General features: G+C 40.8%; 1 protein-coding gene across 3 annotated transcripts in view; it reads left to right on the top strand.

The window, feature by feature from the left end:
• The window catches only part of fars2 (phenylalanyl-tRNA synthetase 2, mitochondrial), a 147,253-nt gene that overhangs the window by 32,441 nt on the left and 91,038 nt on the right, over positions 1 to 23,774 (top strand). For all 3 annotated transcript variants that reach the window (XM_042399593.1, XM_042399595.1, XM_042399594.1), the window contains exons 3-8: positions 732 to 1,060; positions 5,637 to 5,723; positions 6,462 to 6,521; positions 8,109 to 8,277; positions 8,368 to 8,530; positions 9,067 to 9,198. In XM_042399593.1, the coding sequence (XP_042255527.1) occupies positions 750 to 1,060; positions 5,637 to 5,723; positions 6,462 to 6,521; positions 8,109 to 8,277; positions 8,368 to 8,530; positions 9,067 to 9,198 (922 nt within the window). In that variant the 5' untranslated portion in view covers positions 732 to 749. The remainder of the gene's footprint in view (positions 1 to 731; positions 1,061 to 5,636; positions 5,724 to 6,461; positions 6,522 to 8,108; positions 8,278 to 8,367; positions 8,531 to 9,066; positions 9,199 to 23,774) is intronic.

Here is a 23,774-nt window from a genome sequence, read left to right as displayed (position 1 = left end):
CAGCTGATTCACGTCCTGCTCGTTTCCCTCTCCACCACCGACTGAATGAAATTATAAATTACACTACCTGCACCGGCAGCAGCGAACACACACAGTTAGCTGGAGACTAGCTAGATGAAGAAAGTGGAACATCTAGCAGCTAAAGAGCCAGATATTCCTCAGCCCAGAGCTAAAAGGACTCACGTTCAAACAGCACTCTGATAGGATGATCTTGTCTGCTGTTAGCTAACATGTTAGCTACTTTACAAGCTGATCAGATGTTTTATTCTTCTCCTTTTTCTGTTTTTGTACATATTTCTAACAGATAGATGCTAATGGTTTTGTGTTCAGTCTACTAAGGCTGCAGCTAATGATTCTTTTTATTATTTTCTGGATTAATTGATTAGTCCTTTGGTCTATAAAGTGTCTGAAAATGGTGAAAAATGTTGATCACTGTTTCCCAAAGCCCAAGCTGACATCCTCAAATGTCTTATTTTGTCCCAACCAACAGATATATTCAGTTTATTATCATAGAGGACTAAATAAACCAGAAAATATTCACATTTGAGACGCTGGAATCAGAGAATTCTGACTTTTTTTCTTAAAAAAATGACTAAAAAACTGTTTAATCGATTATAAAATAGCTGGAGACTAATTTAATAGTTGGCATCTAATCTATTAATCAACTAATTGTTGCTACTCTGTTTTATTTTCTATTCTAATCTACTTGAATTCCTTTCTTGTGTCTGCAGCTCCATGGACCAATCATCATGATCCTCCGCCAGCTGCTCCTCCCTCCCCTGCAGTCGCTGACCCCGCCTTTGCTCCACCCTCTCTGTGCGACAGCGCTCTGGGCCAATGGCGGCGCGGCGTCACGCAGACACCTCAGCGCGGACGGCCCCGCCCCTCAGCAGCCCGTGATCGGTCAGGAGTCGGTGGAGGTGTTGGGCCACTCGTACCCCCGCGATGACTTCACCAACGTTACGTCAGGTATCCTGGCCAAGGTCGGCCGCAACCTCCACAACCAATCCCATCATCCTCTCTGGCTGATCAAGGAGAGGATCAAAGCTCACTTCTACAGGTACGCATCACCTGTCACCTTCACTTTACTAAATACTCTTTATACTGTCACTTTATTCTAACTATTATCTGGTTACTTTAAACAAGTAAAACAAACTTGCGTGGACGAGCGTGATAACTGTTAACCAATGACAGACACTGACGGCTTTATAGTGAGTTTCAGCTCATTGTTTATCTGTCCAGCTGCAACTTTACTGTTCTGGTTCACTCTCAGCGTCTCATAGCGTCGTTTTCAGAGAAAAGGCTGTAAAAAGCCACTGTACACTACCTGCTCAGCACCAAACAGACACAGTTAGCTGTAGACTAGCTGGTGAACATAGTGGAGCATTTAGCAGCTAAAGAGCCAGATATTTCCCTCAGGAGTTGGTAGAGAGTAAAAACAGAAGCTAAAAGAGAGTGAATATTGGACTCACATTCACCAGGTGGACAGAAACACGACTCCACATGAATGATAATGTTGCTCCGTAACTGCTGGATGTGGAAATAAGCAACTGTTTGCTAACATGTTAGCCACAACTACTCTATAAGCTGATAATATGACAGAAGTCATGTTTAGAGACTATTCTGCTGAAAACAAGTGGACAAAAAAAAACATCATTTCAAGCAGCTTTAACCAGATTGAAACTACAAAGGATCAAGAATAGAACCCTGAGGAACCCCACAAGTAATTATTGACATTATCAATGTGATGATCATGTTGTAACTGCTGGATGTGGATCAAGTTCAACACTTTAACTATAAAGATGATGATATGTCAGTGTTGAGTTCACTACTTGTATATACAAACAGAAAACAAAGCCTTTATTGATACACAGATCTTTCTTCTAGCGCCACCCGCAGGACAGAGTTTACATTTTTTTAGCTCCACTAAGGCTCTAAGAGCAGCTAAATCATTTTCGTTGTTTATCACGTCACATTTGGACTCGAGCTCTTTAAGACCCAGCCGGTGTCACATGTTGCCGTTTCCAAACGATCATATTTCATCAAGTGCGAGACGAAGTATTTTCAGTTTTTAATTGTTTAATAAATACTGACAACACACTTATTTTTAACTGTCTCCTCTCACTGAAAGTATAACTGTATATAACAGTGTTTGACGTGTTGTGATCCTCTGCAGCGGTCTGTCCGCCGTGTTCGCTGCTGCCGCTGTTATGTTTCCTCATGTCGTGTATATTTCTGTGTTCTTTCTTCATTTTGGGAGCACAAACTGCTGACTGACTCTCACTGCAGGCTCAATGTGTCTTCAGGGACAGACGACGAGTGTAAAACTTTTGCTGCGACGCACACAGCGGTGAAATATATTCCACGCTCGCCATAAAAACACACACACACACACACACACACACACACACACACTCAGCAGTCAGCGCATTAATGTTGCATTAATAAGTCATTAAGAAGTCACTGAGTGTGTTGTCTGACAGTGGTTTATGACTCTGCCATTTCACAGGTCGTGAACTTTACTCTTTTAGAAAAGCCTGTATGCTCTGATAGCAGCAGGACAGCAGACTCCTCGGGGGCTGCTGGGTAATTTTCAAACAAGATGAAAACCTGATCAGCTGCTACTTTTCATTACCGCTGCTTCCACCCAGAATGCATCTCTTCTTTTTCTCTCTTTTTTCGCTCATCTTCTGCAGGGACTGTTTTTTAATCAATGTACAGAATAAAAAAGAAGGAGCAGATCTCCCGATTCAATTTAACTTTGGTTCACAACATCCAGAATCGATTTTATTTAGATAAATATTATTTCTGCATAAAGCTTCTCAATTTATCCTCAGAACTTATATTTCTCCTACGATCAACAAGTGAGCAGCAGTTTAGTTTCCTGGAACTGTAAACACATTCAAACGTTTATTGAAATGAAAGCATGTGAGAAGTTATGAGCTTGATGTAGTTAAAGTATTGCAGTAAAAGTACATAAGTATTATGAGCTTGATGTAGTTCAAGTATTGCAGTAAAAGTACATAAGTATTATGAGCTTGATGTAGTTCAAGTATTGCAGTAAAAGTACATAAGTATTATGAGCTTGATGTAGTTAAAGTATTGCAGTAAAAGTACATAAGTATTATGAGCTTGATGTAGTTCAAGTATTGCAGTAAAAGTACATAAGTATTATGAGCTTGATGTAGTTCAAGTATTGCAGTAAAAGTACATAAGTATTATGAGCTTGATGTAGTTCAAGTATTGCAGTAAAAGTACATAAGTATTATGAGCTTGATGTAGTTCAAGTATTGCAGTAAAAGTACATAAGTATTATGAGCTTGATGTAGTTCAAGTATTGCAGTAAAAGTACATAAGTATTATGAGCTTGATGTAGTTCAAGTATTGCAGTAAAAGTACATAAGTATTATGAGCTTGATGTAGTTCAAGTATTGCAGTAAAAGTACATAAGTATTATGAGCTTGATGTAGTTCAAGTATTGCAGTAAAAGTACATAAGTATTATGAGCTTGATGTAGTTCAAGTATTGCAGTAAAAGTACATAAGTATTATGAGCTTGATGTAGTTCAAGTATTGCAGTAAAAGTACATAAGTATTATGAGCTTGATGTAGTTAAAGTATTGCAGTAAAAGTACATAAGTATTATGAGCTTGATGTAGTTAAAGTATTGCAGTAAAAGTACATAAGTATTATGAGGTTGATGTAGTTAAAGTATTGCAGTAAAAGTACATAAGTATTATGAGCTTGATGTAGTTAAAGTATTACAGTAAAAGTACATAAGTATTATGAGCTTGATGTAGTTAAAGTATTGCAGTAAAAGTACATAAGTATTATGAGCTTGATGTAGTTCAAGTATTGCAGTAAAAGTACATAAGTATTATGAGCTTGATGTAGTTCAAGTATTGCAGTAAAAGTACATAAGTATTATGAGCTTGATGTAGTTCAAGTATTGCAGTAAAAGTACATAAGTATTATGAGCTTGATGTAGTTCAAGTATTGCAGTAAAAGTACATAAGTATTATGAGCTTGATGTAGTTAAAGTATTGCAGTAAAAGTACATAAGTATTATGAGCTTGATGTAGTTAAAGTATTGCAGTAAAAGTACATAAGTATTATGAGCTTGATGTAGTTAAAGTATTGCAGTAAAAGTACATAAGTATTATGAGCTTGATGTAGTTAAAGTATTGCAGTAAAAGTACATAAGTATTATGAGCTTGATGTAGTTAAAGTATTGCAGTAAAAGTACATAAGTATTATGAGCTTGATGTAGTTCAAGTATTGCAGTAAAAGTACATAAGTATTATGAGCTTGATGTAGTTCAAGTATTGCAGTAAAAGTACATAAGTATTATGAGCTTGATGTAGTTCAAGTATTGCAGTAAAAGTACATAAGTATTATGAGCTTGATGTAGTTCAAGTATTGCAGTAAAAGTACATAAGTATTATGAGCTTGATGTAGTTCAAGTATTGCAGTAAAAGTACATAAGTATTATGAGCTTGATGTAGTTCAAGTATTGCAGTAAAAGTACATAAGTATTATGAGCTTGATGTAGTTCAAGTATTGCAGTAAAAGTACATAAGTATTATGAGCTTGATGTAGTTAAAGTATTGCAGTAAAAGTACATAAGTATTATGAGCTTGATGTAGTTAAAGTATTGCAGTAAAAGTAGTGGTTTGGTCCCTCTGACTGATATATTATTATATATGACATCATTAGATTATTAATAGTGAAGCATCAGTGTTAGAGCAGCATGTTACTGTTGTAGCTGCTGGAGGTGGAGCTAGTTTACACTACTTTATATACAGTTAGCTAGTTTAGTCCAGTGGTTCCCAACCTAGGGGTCGGGCCCCTCCAAAGGGTCAGCAGATAAATCTGAGGGGTGGTGAGATGATTAATGGGAGAGGAAAGAAGAAAAAACAAAGTTCTGATACACAAATCTGTTTTCAGTTTTTGGACTTTTTCTCTAATCTTTGATTTTTGCTGAAATATTGGATCATTTGAACATTTATTGAAATGGAAGCATGTGAGAAGTTTAGAGGGAAAAATCACTATTTGGTGGAGCTGTTAACAACTCATAGACATGTGAAATGTGACCCCGACTACACACTGCTTTTTGTAAGACGTCAAAAGACAAAAAGGTTGGAAACCACTGGTTTCATCTTTAACAATGTGTTGTATTTTAAAAGCTTGTTATATTATCCATTGTGTCAAATCTTCATGTGAAAAGTAACTAAAGCTGTCAAATAAATGTAGTGGAGTAGAAAGTACAATATTTCCCTCTGACATGTAGTGGAGTGGAAGTATAAAGTAGCATTTACAGGACTGTCGTGACTCAAGACGGCTAACGTAGCAGCTAGCATCTACGCTACTTTTAAACTTAAAATATTTGAAGAATCGACACATCACACAGTTCTAACTGGACACAGATATAACATTTAGTGCACATGTACACTGGTTTACAAAGATCAATATCTGGATTTCAATAATCAATATTGGATCATTCAAATAGAAAGCTGCGTCAGTAGTTTTAGTATTTGTGGTAACGTGGGTAGTAGTACTGTTTGCAGTAGTCTAAGTCTCTTCTTCTTGTTTTTTCTGTGAGTTCTTCCTTCAGCTTGTGTCTGTTTGTTTCCGCAGTGCTTACATCGGTCGCTGGGGCAACCCGCTGTTCTCCGTCCACGACAACCTGAGCCCCGTCGTTACCGTGGAGCAGAACTTCGACAGGTCAGCGGCTTCAAAAAAAAACATCAATCAATCGACTGATTTGATTGATTGAACGGCAGGTCGAACAACTGAACACAAAGCTTTTTTTTTTACAAAAGAGAATATTCAAGATTCAATCATTTATTACCAGTGAAACATTGATCGGTGTTTGTCTCGGTGTCGTCAATACAAACACACATCAGCATAAACACATCATGTATCAAATACTCCAGCAAGGTAAATACAGCATAAACATATAAAATACTTTAATAGAATAAATAAGAAACCAGCTGAGAGACACAGTTAAACTGAAGTGATGATGAGGAGTTGAGGGCCTTCGCTGCCTCAGGATATCAGCTCTTAATACCACATCATATTTTTCCTGAAAGGAGGGAAACGATCCTCAGCGTGCAGAACGTTTGGCAAATCTTGACCAATGATTTCTGCTGCAGCTTTCACTACTTTATTAAACTACTTCCTGTCATCAGCTGAGCTCACATCACTGCCTTTGATGCCTCAAACTTCCTGAGTTGTTGCAGGAAGAACAATATGGCCTCCATTGACGTTCCATTTAAGAGAAGAAGAAATGAAATAAACATGTTATAAAAGTTTGTTTACTTATCTTTACATTTAATTTAATAGTTAAGTGTGAACATTTTGTTTTAATTGTGCCTGATGTTTAACACTGATTATCTTTAATTGGAAAGAATGACAAATTATGGCATTAAATGTGATTGGTTGGTATGATTTGATTGACAGCTTGCTGATCCCGCCCGACCACCCGAGCAGGAAACGAGGAGACAATTATTACCTGAACAGGTGAGAGACTGAAACAACATGTTGATCATGAACGTCTGAGTGTTTTTTTTTGCCTCTGCTGCTGGATAAACTGGGTTTACTGGGCCGGGCCTGGTTTCCTGAAAGCATCTTTATATATATATATCGATCTTCCTCCTTAAACTGAAGAGGTTTTTCCCAAAAGCATCGTAACTGAAAACACTTAGAAACGATCGTAGAGTAACGAGTGACTCCTGAACACTCGGAGGAGGCCGAGAGGAAACAAAGACTTCATGTTTTATTGACGTTTTCATTGTTTACTTTCTACTTTTTGATGTAAAAAGAGTGATGTTGGTGTTTTAAATTAGAAAGTAAAACTAAACCAACACACACACGTTAATTCAATGTCATATCTTCATCTCCTCTGACTGATTTGAATCTTCTTCTGTGGTATATTTTTTTGTTTCCATAGACACAGACTGTAGAAAACATTTATTTGTGTCGTTTACAACATTTATGCTTTGTATTGTGTGTATTTTTAAAATACAGACAGTGTGGTGTATTTTCATTAAAAGTCATTGGTGTGCTTAAAGACAATATTAAGCTATGCAGATTGATTTTATAAGTTTATAAGTAATAAGGGCTAGTGTGATACAATTTGTATTGGTGTAGTTATAATCTCATGAACCATATTTAATCACACTGTACGTATAGAGGCACGGTAGAAGAATCATAATCATACACTGGAGAAATTTGAGTGTGTTTGTATTACATGTCACTTTGCTTGGGTCTGCTAAAGTCTTCACCTTTCAAACATACTCTCTGGAGGAGATCAAGAAATAAGGGTGTAAAATGACTAGAATAACTTACAAAAAATAAGAGGCCAGAAGACAACTTGGCAATAATGGTGTAAAATGATTCCCAATACTTATATATAAAAATTGGATATAATCAGGTAGAATTGAATATGCCAGTACATATCCTCAAACACCTCAAAACCTGTTTTGAAGAGTTTTGACCAACAACGAGTGACAGAGATAAAAGATACATAATAATTGGTCAAAAATTAGGGAGGGTGGATGATAAGGTGTGACCTAAGCCAACCCAAGGACATAAAAACAATGCCCCAAAGAAAAAACCTTTGGAGCGATTTGGTTCGTTGTAAAAGTGCTGATTGCTCCCCTTTTTTACCGGCATTAAAGAACCTCTGACTCCCTTTTTATTTTCAGAAGAGAGTTTTTTGCTCTGGTACCTTTTTCTGCAACAATTTGATACAACAACAGTTAAATATGAAGAGTGACTTTAAAATGTATTCAGCATCATCTTCATCACCTTCAGCACCACGGACAGTGACGTTAAGAAGCTCTGAACGGCGTGAACGTGAACTCGCTCTTTACTGCTGCTTTGGGAAACGTGTAGAAACGTCTCAGATCGATGGTTATCTGGAGGCCGAGGTTTCAGCAGCTGAGAAGATGTCGGGGTTTGAAACAAACACCAACGAAGAAGAAGAAGTTACCAAACTGATCGTCACTTAAACCTGTTTTAATATATGAAACAAGCTCATATCAATAATCTATTAATGCAGAAACATCTGTAACATCTGTGTTGTTTCTGTCTGTTTGTGTCCAGATCGACGATGCTTCGCGCTCACACCTCGGCCCACCAGAAGGAGCTGGTGCGCTCCGGTCTGGATGCGTTCCTATTGGCCGGAGACGTTTACAGGCGGGACGAGATCGACGCCAGTCACTACCCGGTCTTCCACCAGATGGAGGGCGTCCGCCTCTTCTCCAACCACGAGGTAGGAGAGTCACAGACACACTGAGCTTGTTGTTGTTGTTGTTGTTGTTGTTGTCGTCGCAGGTATTTACATCTTCTTCCCGCCTCTCAGCTGTTCTCCAAGGTGCAGGACGGCGAGGATCTGTCGCTGTTCGAGGTCGGAGGTCGGAGGTCGCCTCAGAAACAGGAAACGCACACGCTGGAGGCCGTCAAGCTGCTGGAGTTCGACCTGAAACGCACACTGACCAGACTGGTCAGTCAGCTGTTTGGAGGAGGTGAGACGACCAATCCGTACGCAACACAACAACAACAACGACACAACAACGCAACACAACAACACAACAACAACAAAACAACAACACAACAACAACGACACAACAACGACACAACAACAACAACAACACAATAACAACAACAACAACACAACACAAGACAATAACAACACAACAACAACAACACAATAACAACAAACCACAACAACAACACAACACAATAACAACAACAACAAAACAATAACAACAACAACAACAAAACAACAACAACACAACAATACAATAACAACAACACAACAACAAAACAACACAAAATACCACAACAACGAAACAACAACATGACAACAAAACAACAACACAACAACAAACCACAAAAGCACAACAACACAATAACACAACAAAACACCAAAATACCACAACGACAAAACAACAGCACAATTTATATTTACTGACATGTAAACAAGTTTCTCTCCTCCTCATAACCATCATTTTCGTCCTCCTCCTCCTCTTCCTCCTCTTCCTCCTCCTCTTCCTCTCAGATCTGGAGGTCAGATGGGTCGACTGTTACTTCCCCTTCACTCATCCCTCGTTTGAGATGGAGGTGCGTTTCCAGGGCGACTGGCTGGAGGTGCTGGGCTGCGGAGTGATGGAGCAGGAGCTGCTGAACTCTGGTCAGAACACACGCACACACACGCACACACACACACACAGACACACACACACACGCACACACACACACACACACACACACACACACACACACACACACACAGACCCTTGTTTATGTTTCTGCCTCGAGCCCTTGTGCAAGGCAGTGAATGCTCTGATGCTCGGTTGTCATGGCGACAGATCAGTTGTCTCCGGTGTGTGTGTGTTCAGACTCGTCTGTCTCATTTCAACCATTTAAATTCATCGATGACCTCGTAAACAGCAGATTGACACAACGATCCCGACTCAACCACTTACTAGCTTCCTGCCAGAGCTTTCAACCGCTGCCAACAAAGAGGAGAGAAACTGTTTTTCTTCACTTTTTACGCACAAACTGCAGCAAAACTGATGAAGACGGATGTTTATCGGTGGATAGCGGTCAGTTTCCTGCTTCAAGAAATCTCACATAGTGAAAAAACTTTGTGCAGCTAAAACACAATTATATGAGCTAATACACACACACACACACACACACACACACACACACACACACACGCAGGCAGGTCACAGATTGATTTGTTGATTTGTCCAACAGGCTGTTTAGAGCAGTTCAGCCACTCACATCTGGCCTGTCACACCAGATTTCAAGTGGTGATTTACACACACACACACACACACACACACACACACACACACACACCATATCAAAACACAAAAGAACACGGACACCCTCTCTCTCTCTCTCTCTGTCTCTCTGTGTGTGTCGGTGTCTCTCGCCCCTCTCTCTCCTGTCAGCCTGCTAAGTGGCTAGCTTGCTGCTTTGCCCTTGAACAAAGCTGCAGCGCTGCGCTCCACTTCACCGCTGCTTGTTCCAATCAATAATACATGCTTTAAGACGTAAAGAGCGGCCGGATTACACCGCCGCACCGCGTGTGTGTGTGTGTGTGTGTGTGTGTGTGTGTGTGTGTGTCTGCTGGTATTGACACACTTCAACAAGTATGTCTGTTGCGTCAGTGTTCATAGACAGCAGATATGTCTCATCTCTTACTTAAAGCTGCAACAATTAGTAGATGAATCAATTAGTTGTCAACTATTTAATTAATTGCCAATTATTTTGATCATTTATTAATCATTTTGAGTCATTTTTTAAGTAAAAAATGGTCCCAGTTCTCTGGTTTCTGGTTTCTTCAGTCCTCTATGTCAGAGTATAAATACTGTATGGATCTGGAAATGTGCAGACTTTGTCCTCTTTAATAAATAAAACTGACTTAACCTGAGTTTGACCTCTGAACCCTGCAGACGGTGACCTCAGGTGTAGTTTTCAGCCCCGCCAGAGGAGGGAGCTGCAGATCAAAAACCCATCGCTCCATCTGCTGCACAAATCTCTGTCATTTTCCCTCCATTATTCAACACCCTGCATCACCTGTCTCCCTCTCCCCTGTGCGTGCATGTAGCTCAAAACTCTGCAGGTGTGTGTGTGTGTGTGTGTGTGTGTGTGTGTGTGTGTGTGTGTGTGTGTGTGTGTGTGTGTGCTCGTGAACACGTCCAAATCCATTTCCTGCAGCGCTCCACGACTGAAATAGACTGTTTCAGGACACACACAGCGAGATGGAAGCGCCTTTGGCCGTTTTACACTTGGGCTGTTCCTCTGTGTGTGTGTGTGTGTGTTAATGTGTGTGTGTGTGTGTGTGTGTGTGTGTGTGTGTGTGTGTGTGTTAATGTGTGTGTGTGTGTGTGTGTGTGCGTGCCTCCATGTATTTCCGCCTGACAGTAGAAGCAGTAGGAGGCTAAATTGATGCTGAGGTCCAAACAGAGGCAGAGGAAGTGGAAACTCTATCAAAGTCACACACACACACACACACACACACACACACACACACACACACACACACACACACACACACACTGATGTAAATCTCTACCAGTCAGCATGTAAACATCGAGCAGCCTGAAGAATCCTGTGAATTATTTTTTTATCCTGATACACGCTGTAGAGAAACTACATGACAGAACTCTTTACTTTCAGAAACATAATAATAAATATAAGTTCATGAGTGAAATCATCACTAAAAAATAAAACAAACCCAGCAGCAGCAGCAGGAGTCTCATGTTTCAGCGTCAGATGTCATTTTGTTTTTCAGTTTTATTAGAAGTAAGAAAATGCATCAGAGCAGTCTCCCATCTGTCCACCGCTGTTTCCTCCTGCGTCGTCCTCACACACATCTGTCTGTTTCTTTATTAACACACACACACTCTGCACATTTCAGGTCTGTACTTGCAATAAAATATGATTCATTTTATGTCCTTAACAGGTTCACACACAGATTAAACATTCAGTTACACACATCGCATCATATCCTCAACTTCATGTTGACATTTAGCTTGTTGTGCTTCATATCACAAACTCTTCACTTTGCACTGAAGTTGTTTGAGAAATGTACAAAGTTTTACAAACTCCAGAGGTTGATGATCTGCAGCACAACAAGCTAGTTCCTGCACATGCTCAGTAGCGTCTGCCTTACACAGAACTACTCTCTGGAGACTGAAAACATGATGCTGTTATTAGTCTTTGGAGCCGTTTCTAAACAAACTAACGTGACCAAAACTCTTCATGATGAAGGAACATGTGACCCAGTGCAGCGGTGTGACTCACTGACGGGTTTTTAATCAGATATATCAGCTTTGATACAAAAACACGATACTTGTTAGTAGATCAGTTCATTGTTGGTTTGGATCCAAACATGAAGACAAATATATAAAAAATCACCAGAATGATCCTTTAATGTTAAGTTATTGTGAGTCAGTGTGTGTGTGTGTGTGTGTGTGTGTGTGTGTGTGTGTGTGTGTGTGTGTGTGTGTGTGTGTGTGTATTTCTGCCCTTGGCACTGCAGCAATGCTCTTGACATTCATGCTTTTTTAGACACACACACACACATTCACACTCACTCTCATACGCAAACACACACACACACACACACACACACACGCCTGCTCTCCTTTCATTCTTCTTCTTTCTTTCATTTGTTCACTCTCTTGACTGCAGGAGTCAAGTTTATCACACACACACACACACTCACACACTCACACACACTCACACACACACACACACACACACACTCACACACACACACACACACACTCACACACACACACACTCACACACACACACTCACACACACACACACACACTCACACTCACACACACACACTCACACACAGACACGTGCACGCCTCCTTCATTCTCATTCTCACTCTCTCAACTCTCTTCACCCCCTCCACCTCCCCTACACTGCGGCAGTGTGGCTCCGTTGCCTTGGAAACCACTCATTCAAACCCCCCCACTCCACTCTCCATCCCCTACACACACACATACACACACACACACACACACACACACACTTTTTTTCTGGAGCACAGAGAGTGAGAGACAACGAAGAAGAGCCAGCGAAAAGAGAGAAAAAGGGAAGGAGGGGGGCGAGAGAGCATAAGAGTAAATGCAATTAACAGAGAGAGAGAGAGAGGAGGAGGAGGAGGAGGGAGGGAGGGAAGGAGGCGAGGACGGAGGAAAGAAGGGAACAGACACAATAGGAAAATGATGGAGGGAAGATTAAACGAGTGGCAGGACCCCGTCTCCACAAGGAGGCGGCAACAGGGGACACCAGTTGGCGTGTGTGTGTGTGTGTGTGTGTGTGTGTGTGTTATTTAATGGTGTGGAAGCGTGACTACCATATGTGTTGCCCGAGGCCCAGTGTGATGGGGAGAGAGTTAATGAGAGATGTAAGAGGAGGAGGAGGAGGAGGGATGGAGGAAGGTAAGAAGGAAAGAAAGGGATGAAGAAAAAAGGTGAGGATGAGAGGAAGAGAAGGATGGAAATAAGTAAAAAAAAATGTAAAGAGGAAAGAACAAGGGAGCATAACTGAGAGAAAAAGGAAATAAAGGAAGGAAAAGGGAGTGAACGAGGAAAGGAAGAGGAAGATATGAATGAAGGAAGACAAAGAGAAGGAAAAGAGGAGGGAGGAAGGTAAGACGGGATTTAGGAATGTAAGGAGAGGGAGGGAGGAAAGGATCGATGAAGGAGAGGAGGAAAGAAGAGATGGAAAGGGAGAAAGGGAACGAAGGAGGAGGGGAGGAATGAAGGTACCAAGAGAGGAATGAAAGGGAGGAAGGAGGAGTGAGGAAGAAGATGTCGAGGGAGGAAAAAGGGAAAAGAAAGAGGAGAAGGAAGAAGGGAACAAGGAATAAAACGAGAGGACGAGGGAGAAGAGAAAGATGTGAGGAAGGAAGGAAGGAATAAAGGAGGGAGGAGAGGAAGAGAGAAGAGTGGAGGAAAAGACGGATGAAAGGAGGAAGGTAACGAGAGATGAGAGAAGGTAAAATGGGAAGGAGGGAAGAAGGAGGAAGAATTGAAGGAGAGCGAGGGAGAGAATAAGAAGGGGAGGAAAGGGAGCGAGGGAGGAGAGGAAGGAAAAAGGAGGAGGGAAGGAAAGAGGGTCATGAGAGAGGGAGGAAAGAAGAGATGCAAGGGAGGAGAGAGAGGAATAAGGGAGGAGATGAGGAGGATGGAAGGAAACAAGGGAGGAGAGGAAGAAAGAAGAAGAGGAGGGAAGGAAGGACGGGAATGAGAGAGGGAGGATAGGAGTGAGGATACAGAGAAGGAGGGGGGAAGGAAAGAGGAGAGGAAAGACAGGAGAAGGGAGTGAGAGAAGAGGAAGGAAAGGATGTAGGAGGGAAGGAGAAAAGAGGAGGGAAACAAAAGATAGAGGGAGCGGAGGAAGGGAGGAGAAAAAAGAGGAGAGGAGTGATGGATGGATTGAGAGGAGAAAATGGGGTTTTAATAGAGATGGCGGGATGGAGGGATGACAGAGAGAGAGAGAGATAAATGTCTTCATTAATTCACTGATGAGGGGGAGCTGGTAGAGCGAGGCAGAGAACCAACGGAGAGAGAGAGAGTCTATTTCTTCTTTGCTTATTTATTCATCAGGATCCCCCCGGAGACGGAGTCCCTACACACACACACACACACACACACACACACACACACACACACACACACACACTCTCACACACACACACACACTCACACACACACACACACACACACACACACACACACACACACACACACACACACACCTCTGTCTTTCACTAGTGTGTGTTTGTGTGTCTTTTTTCTGCATGTGTTTATGTGTGTTGGAGGGAAAACAACACACACACACAGTCATATTATGAACACACATACACACACAATAAGGAAAAAGTACACACACACACACACACACACACACACACTGTCCTTTCCTGTGTCTGTACAAGTGTGTGTTTCTTTTTATCTGGTGTGTGTTTGTAACATTTGTTTTTGTTTGTTTGTGTGTTTTGAAGTGTTTTGTGTGTACTTCAGTACGTCTGTGTCGTACTGGTTTTTGTGTGTTTGTGCGTCATTGTGTGTACCTTTTGTATAATATGTGTTTGTGTGTTAGTAATGTGTGTTGTTTTTATCCCTGATAGTGAGCGTTTGTGTTTGTTTGTTTTGCAAACTTCACACACAGGTACAAAAATAGACACACACATATACACACACACACACACACACAGAAAAACACACAACTTTTTCCTTATGGTGTGTATTTTTGTGTGTATAATGTGTGACTGACTGTAATTGTGTGTGTGTGTGTGTGTGTCTGCTTGTACTTTGTGTATTTTAGTGTTACTGTTTGTGTTACTGGTGTGTTGTTATATGTATTTGTGTTTATTTTTTGTGTACTTCAGTGTGTGTGTGTTTGTTGTGACACACAGACACACACACACACACACACACACACACACACACACACAGACAATGAAGCAGGTACAAAAATACACATGCATAAAGACACATTAACACACAGAAATACACAAACGCACAACCTCACACACACACTAACACTCAAATACACACAAGGAGACAAAAAAATAGTGTGTGTGTGTGATTGTGTGTGTGAGAGATTGTGTGTGTGTGTGTGTGTGTGTCCCAGGGGTTTTCCCTCCAGTGTCGGCGGGCAGCATATGGGACTTGGCGCTAATGACCACACCTCCTCGCCAAAAGCTGATTTACACACACACTCATGCACGTGTGTGTGTGTGTGTGTGTGTGTGTGTGTGTGTGTGTGTGTGTGTGTGTGTGTGTGTGTGTGTGATGAAGGTTGAAGCTGAAATCTGATTAAAGTCGTGTTGGCGACAATTAACAGCCTTTCAAACCCGACGCCCCGAGCCCTGTGGGACTGAGTGTGTGTGTGTGTGTGTGTGTGTGTGTGTGTGTGTGTGTGTGTGTGTGTGTGTGTGTGTGTGGTTCAGGTGGCAGCTCTCGATCTTAATCCTCCCCCCCCCACCCCCCCTCTGAATAAATCATGTGACCCTTCCCCTCCTTCCTCCATCCATCCATCTCTCATTAAACCTCGTCTGTCATTTTTTTCGTCTCTCTCTCTCTTTTCGTTCTGATGAGTCTGCAGTTTGATCCCTCGTTCCCGCCTTTTTTTTTTTGTTCCTCTTTTCTTTTCCTCCGTCTGTCTGAAGATGGAGGGATGGAGAGAGAAAAGCAGGGGAACAAAAGAGGAGAAGATAATGGGACGCGTGGCGACCTTTCTCCTCCAGTGTGTTTGCAGGCTTGTAAAGACCCGCCTCCTCCTGCTGACCTCTGACCCCTTTGTGATGATTGACAGCTCCTCTCATCCCTCCATCTTTCTCTCTTCCACCAGCATCCCTCTTTCTTTTATTTCCTTTTTCTTCAGCTAAAAAGTCATTTCATCCTTCTCATCCTTTCTTTTTTCCTTCCATCATCCCTCTGTTGTCCCTCATCCTATCCTCCATCCCACCATCCTTTGCACTTTTTCTCCCTCTCTCATCCCTCCATCTTTTCTTCTTCTCCTCCTTTTCATCTCTATGTCCTTATTTTCTATTTGTTCATCACTCTCTTCTTTTCATCCTTCCTACTCCAGCCTTGTTTCCTTTATCCTCCTTTGCTCCCTGCATCATCCCTCCATCCTCTCCTCCTTTTATCCCTCTGTTTCTCCGTCTCCTTCCATCCTTCCTTATCCAGCCTTGTTCCACTTTTCTAGTTTTCGTACGTCCTCCTTCCATCTTCACTTTATCCATCTTCATCCCTCTTTTCTTTCTTTCTTTCTTTCTTTCCCCTCTATGTTTTCTTCCTCTCCTCCTTTCATCCCTCTATCCTTGCTGTATTGTTTTTCCTTCGGTCATCGCTGCAGCCTCGTTTCCTTTCCTCCGAGTCTCATTCCCATCATCCCCCCATCCATCCTTCCTTCCTTTCATTCATTCATTCATTCATTTTTCTTCCTACCTCCATCTTTTTAACCCCCAGTTCTCCCAGTGGGGGCAATAACTGGTGGACAGCTGGTGCCCACACACACACACACACACACACACACACACACACACACACACACACACACACACACAGTCTGTCTACATGTTCATTCATGTCTGTCATGTTCACACACTCTAATAATATAATAATAGTATTAAAACAAAAAAATAAGAAAAGGAATAAAACTTTCTACACACACACACACACACACACACAAACACACACATACACACACACACACACACACACACACCTTCACTATGACAGAATATGATAAAAATACACACAAACAACACAAATATAAACCCACAGTAATGCAGAACAGTGAGAAACTGTAAAAATATGACGACATAAAAAAACACAGCAGCTTCCTGTTTCCTCTTTTTCTATCCACACACACACCTGAGCAGACCGTGTGTGTGTGTGTGTGTGTGTGTGTCTGGGGTTTGCGAAGGGCAGAACAAACATTTGTTTGTGCAGCGATCCATCTCAGCCCGGCCTGCTTCCTCCATAACAAACAGACCAGAGAGAGAGGGGGGGGGGTGATGGAGAGAGAGCGATGGGGGAGGAAGTGAGAGACAGTGTGTGTGTGATAGAGAGAGAGAGAGAGAGAGAGAGAGAGACAGAGAGAGAGAGAGAGATGTCGTCCACCTGAAACACATAAATATGTTTGACGTCTAGCTCAGCGTTTTTGTGTAGCAGATGGTTTATCTAAACGAGTTTGTTCTTTCAAGAAAAAAACGACACAACAGGTCGTAATGTCAGTCGCCCAAAAAACGACCTTTAGTTAGTTTGAGTGACAGCTGCCATCTAGCGGGCGTAGTAACTGTGAGGTGGAGCAGCGGTGCAGATCAGATGACTTGTTTATATGTGGACAGATTTCCTGTTTGGCATACCCAAACGGAAAAGTTTAAAACCGGAGAACTGTGAGGCTAAAATGCCTGCATCAGGCTTCATTTGACAAGGGACATCTTCTAGTTTCTGTGTGTGTTTAGCATGTGTGTGTTTAGTATGTGTGTGTTTAGCATGTGTGTGTTTAGTATGTGTGTGTTTAGCATGTGTGTGTTTAGCATTTGTGTGTTTAGCATGTGTGTGTTTAGCATGTGTGTATTTAGCATGTGTGTGTTTAGCATGTGTGTGTTTAGCATGCGTGTGTTTAGCATGTGTGTATTTAGCATGTGTTTGTTTAGCATGTGTTTGTTTAGCATGTGTGTGTTTAGCATGTGTGTGTTTAGCATGTGTTTGTTTAGCATGTGTGTGTTTAGCATGTGTTTGTTTAGCATGTGTGTGTTTAGCGTGTGCTTGTTTAGCATGTGTGTGTTTAGCATGTGTTTGTTTAGCATGTGTGTGTTTAGCGTGTGTGTGTTTAGCATGTGTGTGTTTAGCATGTGTTTGTTTAGCTTGTATTTGTTTAGCATGTGTTTGTTTAGCATGTGTGTGTTTAGCATGTGTGTGTTTAGCTTGTATTTGTTTAGCATGTGTTTGTTTAGCATGTGTTTGTTTAGCATGTGTGTGTTTAGCATGTGTTTGTTTAGCTTGTATTTGTTTAGCATGTGTTTGTTTAGCATGTGTTTGTTTAGCATGTGTGTGTTTAGCATGTGTTTGTTTAGCATGTGTTTGTTTAGCATGTGTGTGTTTAGCATGTGTTTGTTTAGCATGTGTTTGTTTAGCATGTGTGTGTTTAGCATTTGTGTGTTTAGCATGTGTGTGTTTAGCGTATGTTTGTTTAGCTTGTATTTGTTTAGCATGTGTGTGTTTAGCGTGTGTTTGTTTAGCGTGTGCTTGTTTAGCGTGTGCTTGTTTAGTGTGTGTTTGTTTAGCATGTGGCTAAAACACAAACAAAACTACATCAGTTCAAATATGCTTGTTTTTGGTTAATAACTAGGACATGCTTTATGCCAGAACTAGGCAAATCACCACATATCTTCTACATCTTATCAACCACACCTGTATAAAATTCCAGACCTCTAGACCTAACCTTATGGGATGTCGGGAGTTTTTAGTTTGTGGTGTCACTGGTGTCCCCGAATCTCTCCAAAGTGGCCAGCGACCTGGTGGATGTTAAGAGTTTAAAACAACAGTCAGGAGCCCAAATGAACATTAAAGCTGTTTTTCTTGTTGTAATCATTCCTCCTGTTCATACTGACCATTAGAAGATCCCTTCATAATGACCTTACAATGGAAGTGATGGAGGACAAAATCCACAGTCCTCCTTCTGTACAAAAATGTATTTAAAAGTTTATCTGAAGCTAATATGAAGCAGGTTTTATTGTTAGCTTTAGCATGAACTGTTTAGCTTTTACTGTTGGTGCATTAACTGATAAGCTTACGTTTCCTTAGCTCTGTATTTAGCATTAGCGTTGCAAGCATTGCCTTCATATTTGCGGGCTAAAAGGTTGAATAAATGTGTTTAACGTGGGAAGAGATGGGGGGGAGAGGAGAAAGAGTTTAAGGAAAGAACAAAATACAGTGAAAGTTAACAGTAACGACATGTTGAAAGTATTTCTGTCTGCAAACAGAGGAAGTAGAGTCCAGAATAATGTTTTAGTCAAACTGTGATGCTTCATCACACCTGTAGTGTTGCTGTGTGTTTGTTTAGCCTGATATTTAACACGTCTGATCAGTAGATGGATGAAGCAGCGTGTTTATCATGTTCCACAACAACAACAGCAGCAGCGTTTTCTGGCTGAGCAGTTTTCATTCTGACTGTTAAATATTAACGCAGTGTACAGTAAGTGAGATCTGCAGAGAACTGCTGCTGCTGCTGCTGCTGCTAAAAATACCCTCTGCAGATAAAAATAGAGCAGATTTCATGTTGAAGGTCTTCATTTGATTCAGAGGGAAACGTGCCTGCAGTTGCTCTATAAACTACAGATCTGTGTGTGTGTGTGTGTGTGTGTGTGTGTGTGTGTGTGTGTGTGTGTGTGTGTTGTTCTCTCAGAATCAGGTCGGCTTTAATCAGCGAGGACAGTGAACGTAGAGGAGTCTGCTGTTAGCTGCTAGTTTCATCATGTACGTTCACAAAAACTGTTGAATAAAGAGAAATCATCAAGTCCTTCAGTGTCTCCACAAAACAACCAATCTGACATATTAAAGGATAAAAAGTTAGATAAACTTTATTGATATCATGCACAGAAGAGTCACAACAGCAAAAACAATGCATCAGTGTAGATAAATAACCTTAAAGATGAATATTACACACAGATGATCTGCTATAAACTAAATTAAACACTGTGTGCTTCATTCTATATATCAGTTAATTATCATTATTGTTTAATTTAATTCATCTCAAAATATTCTTTGTGCCAAGAACGCCCAAAATTCATAGTGAATAATGTAACTACCCTAGTCTTAACCCCTGTGTTTATTATTGTTGCCATGACGACGAAGATTAGAAAACGCTGCTATGTGTCGTTCTGGAGTCACATGATCAAACCAGGTGTCTGGTCGTTTGTTTTGGAGGACTTGTTGTCTTTTTGAGATGATAAAAAGTTATTTGTTGATCTCTACACATTAGATCCTAACAACACACAGTAGAACCACGATTAATCCAGTAGTGTGAAGACAGGAAGTTCACTGGCAACATGTTTGATAACTGATTAATCATTTAAGTCATTTTTTTAAAGTAAGAATGGTCAAAAACTCTGCTCGCAGCTTCTCACATGTGAATGTTTGATATTTTTAACATCTTTGTGTTGAATATGTTCACTTCAGGGAATAACGATCCACATTTACACTGAACAATCAATGGATTATAAAGATAATATCAGCTGGTTGCAGCTTTATTGAACTGCTATGATGTAATAATATGACCTGTCCTTCAGTTTGATAAAAACACAACTTTACAACTAACAATTAACACAATATAAAGTAAAACTAATAAAGTCTTTAAACTAGATTTTGACCACAAAGATGCACATTTATAACTTTATAATAAATCTGAGATGAATTAAATGATGATGATGATGATGAGGAGTAAACCTGAGACGAACTTGAATGTACATCAGGAGAGTAAAAAGCACAGATTTACCTTCTGAACTCTCCCAAACAAGAAACACAGAATAATAATAGTAATAATAATTATTATTATTATATCCTTTATTTAAGCAGGTAAAAGTCTCGTTGAGATTAAAACAACATCATCAGACAGATGTGATAAATGTGACGTTTATAAAAGCATCAATCAAACACAGTCTGCTCCTCTCATAGCGACAGGCTGTAATATATCTTATAAAGACTCCGCTGAGCCGCCGTTCATCCTGCGGCTTCACAGTTCAGAACCAACACGAGTCCCCGAGATCCTTCTGATGACATCATCAACACAGGACAAATCCCCCCCTCTTCCAAACACGCTGCTGCTCTGGCGGCGACTTCGCTGCATGTTTGTCGGAGCTTTAGTGTCCTAACGATCTGTCCCGTGAAGACGTGGAGCTCTGCTGCCTTCAGGGACGCTCGCTCGTGTTTGCAGGGCTGGCGAACCCTGAGCTCAGTCTGCACGCTGCAAGAAGAAACGCCCCGCTGTAAAAAATATATAACAGGGTTTAAACCAACTCTGACAGTCAAAATACTTTTTACTTTTATGGCAGAAATATTCAGATCCTTTACTTTAGTAAAAGTACCAATACAGCATGTAAAAATACTCCATCTTACTACAGTAAAACCTGAGAGCAGAGACTCTGAATCAGTAAAACTTATGTTGATATTAGCCAACACACAAATAAATGTATTCAATTCACTTTATTTATAAAGCACCAAATCATAACAGAAGTCATCTCAGGGCACTTTTCACATAGAGCAGCCTTGACCGGTTGGGTTGAGAGAGAGAAAGAAGGAGGGAGAGACAGAGAAGCAGAATAACAATAATAACAACAACAACAATAGAAATATGACTAATAATAATAATAATAATAATAGCAGGCGTGGGCAAAGGAAGCTGTAAGACTAGAAAGCACAAAAACTCTGAGGAAGAAGGCGAGTTAGTAGCATGTATTAATGGTACATGAATGCATACAGATGGAGAGGAGGAGGAGGAGGAGAGAGGAGCGCAGTGCATCATGGGAAGTCTCCCGGCAGTCTAGGCCTACAGCAGCATCACCTGGTCGGCTCTGACTATGAGCTCTATGCTTCCTGGATAAAATAGATTTCCGTCTGCTCAGATGAAATGTTGCGTCACACAATCAGGGATGAATATAATATATATAAATAACTATATTTGATGACGTTTGATGAGCTTGTATGGCGTCTCGCTCTCTTCCTGTCGTCTTATTGGTTCATAAATAGGCCGATATGTTGGCGTTAACAAATCAAAGTAAGATAAAACAATCAATAGATATTACATATGTATGTATATATATATATGTATATATATATATATATATATATATATACATATAATAGATGTTCAGCCTGAATAAACAGCAGGTTTCTGCCTGAAATAACGTCTGTAGTAACAGTGTCATCGTCTCTGCTCACTCTTCATTTTTATATCTGATGATGACTCGACTGTTGGCAAAAAAGCCGCAACAACCGGAGGTTATGCAACACACACACACACACACACACACACACACACACACACACACACACACACACACACGCTGCTGTCAGTCAGATTGTGTGTAGGCCGCTCCGTCCTCTGGTCACAGTTGGGATGAATGAATCTCACTGCATCTGTTGTCCTCACTGATGTCATCGCACACCTTCATCATGACCGTGCATCATCATCATCGTCGTCGTTGTCGTCGTCGTCGTCATACATAATAACTATCGTCATTATACACCTTCATCATGGTCATACACCATCATTAACATACTCTTAATCATCATCATCATCATCATCACGTCATACATGATGCATGGCAACATGTGTGCTGAACTGTTTGCTGCTATGTGTGTGTGTGTGTGTGTGTGTGTGTGTGTGTGTGTGTGTGTGTGTGTGTGTGTTTTATGTGTTTTTGACCATCTGTGCGCTTCAGCACTCTGCCTTCATCAGACTCTGTACCACCTGACTCAGCAGTGTGTGTGTGTGTGTGTGTGTGTGTGTGTGTGTGTGTTACATGGTAAATGATGCACAGCTGGTGTTTGCACAGCTCTCTGCCAGAATGGACTGTGGTGACATGACAGAACACACACACATACACACACACACACACACACAGAGGCTGATTTTTCACTCTAAAACACACTATAAACAACATCTGTCCTAACAACTCAGTTAGTCTCGTACTCTGCTTCCATTTTCTTTCTTCAAACTAGAAGAAATCCTTCTAGTCAGCTGAGATAAATCTGTGTCAGCATGTTGGAACAAGACAGAATAAATCACACACACATCGTAGCGTTGGAGCGACTTTGCAGCTTCTAACAGACGAAATCAACAAGTCGTCCAAACTTAAGATATGTACAAAAACACATATTACACTGATATGTTCATACTGGATATTAAAAGATCCTTCAAATGTGCTTTCAATGGAAGTGATGGAGGATAAAATCCACAGTGTGTCCACACAGTCATTTAAAAGTCTGTGTGAAGCTTCTATTCAGCTTCAGCAGTCTGAGTTAGTCATATCAAGTGGATATCTGACACATTTACAGTCTTTTTAGCATCAAATTCCCTCTTTGTGTTTCCTCGGACAGTGTTTCCCTGTTGAGCTGCAGGTGGAAGTATAGTAACAAAAAGAGGAACTTTGACACTAAAAAGACTGTAACGTTGAAAGATATTTACTTGATTTGACTCATTTGACTCATAAGGTCATTATGAAGGGATCTTCTAATGGTCAGTATGAACAGGAGGAATGATTACAGCAAGAAAAACTGCTTTAATGTTCATTTGGGCTCCTGACTGTTGGTTTAAACTCTTAACATCCACCAGGTCGCCGGCCACTTTGACTTGGTTCGGGGACACCAGTGACACCACAAACTAAAAACTCCCTACATCCCATAAGGTTAGGTCTAGAGGTCTGTAATTTTATACAGGTGTGGTTGATAAGATGTAGAAGATATGTGGTGATTTGCATAGTTCTGGCATAAAGCATGTCCTAGTTATTGTTATTCAAATATGACTCATTATAGACAAGGACCAAAAACACTTTTTTGGTTGTGTTTTAGCTACAAGCTAAACAAACACACGCTAAACAAGCACATGCTAAACAAACACACGCTAAACACACACATGCTAAACCAACACATGCTAAACACACACATGCTAAACACACACATGCTAAACCAACACATGCTAAACAC

Source organism: Thunnus maccoyii, chromosome 21 (assembly GCF_910596095.1).
Source record: "Thunnus maccoyii chromosome 21, fThuMac1.1, whole genome shotgun sequence".
Taxonomy (NCBI): Eukaryota; Metazoa; Chordata; class Actinopteri; order Scombriformes; family Scombridae; genus Thunnus; species Thunnus maccoyii.
This window is presented reverse-complemented; position numbering and strand designations above follow the sequence as displayed.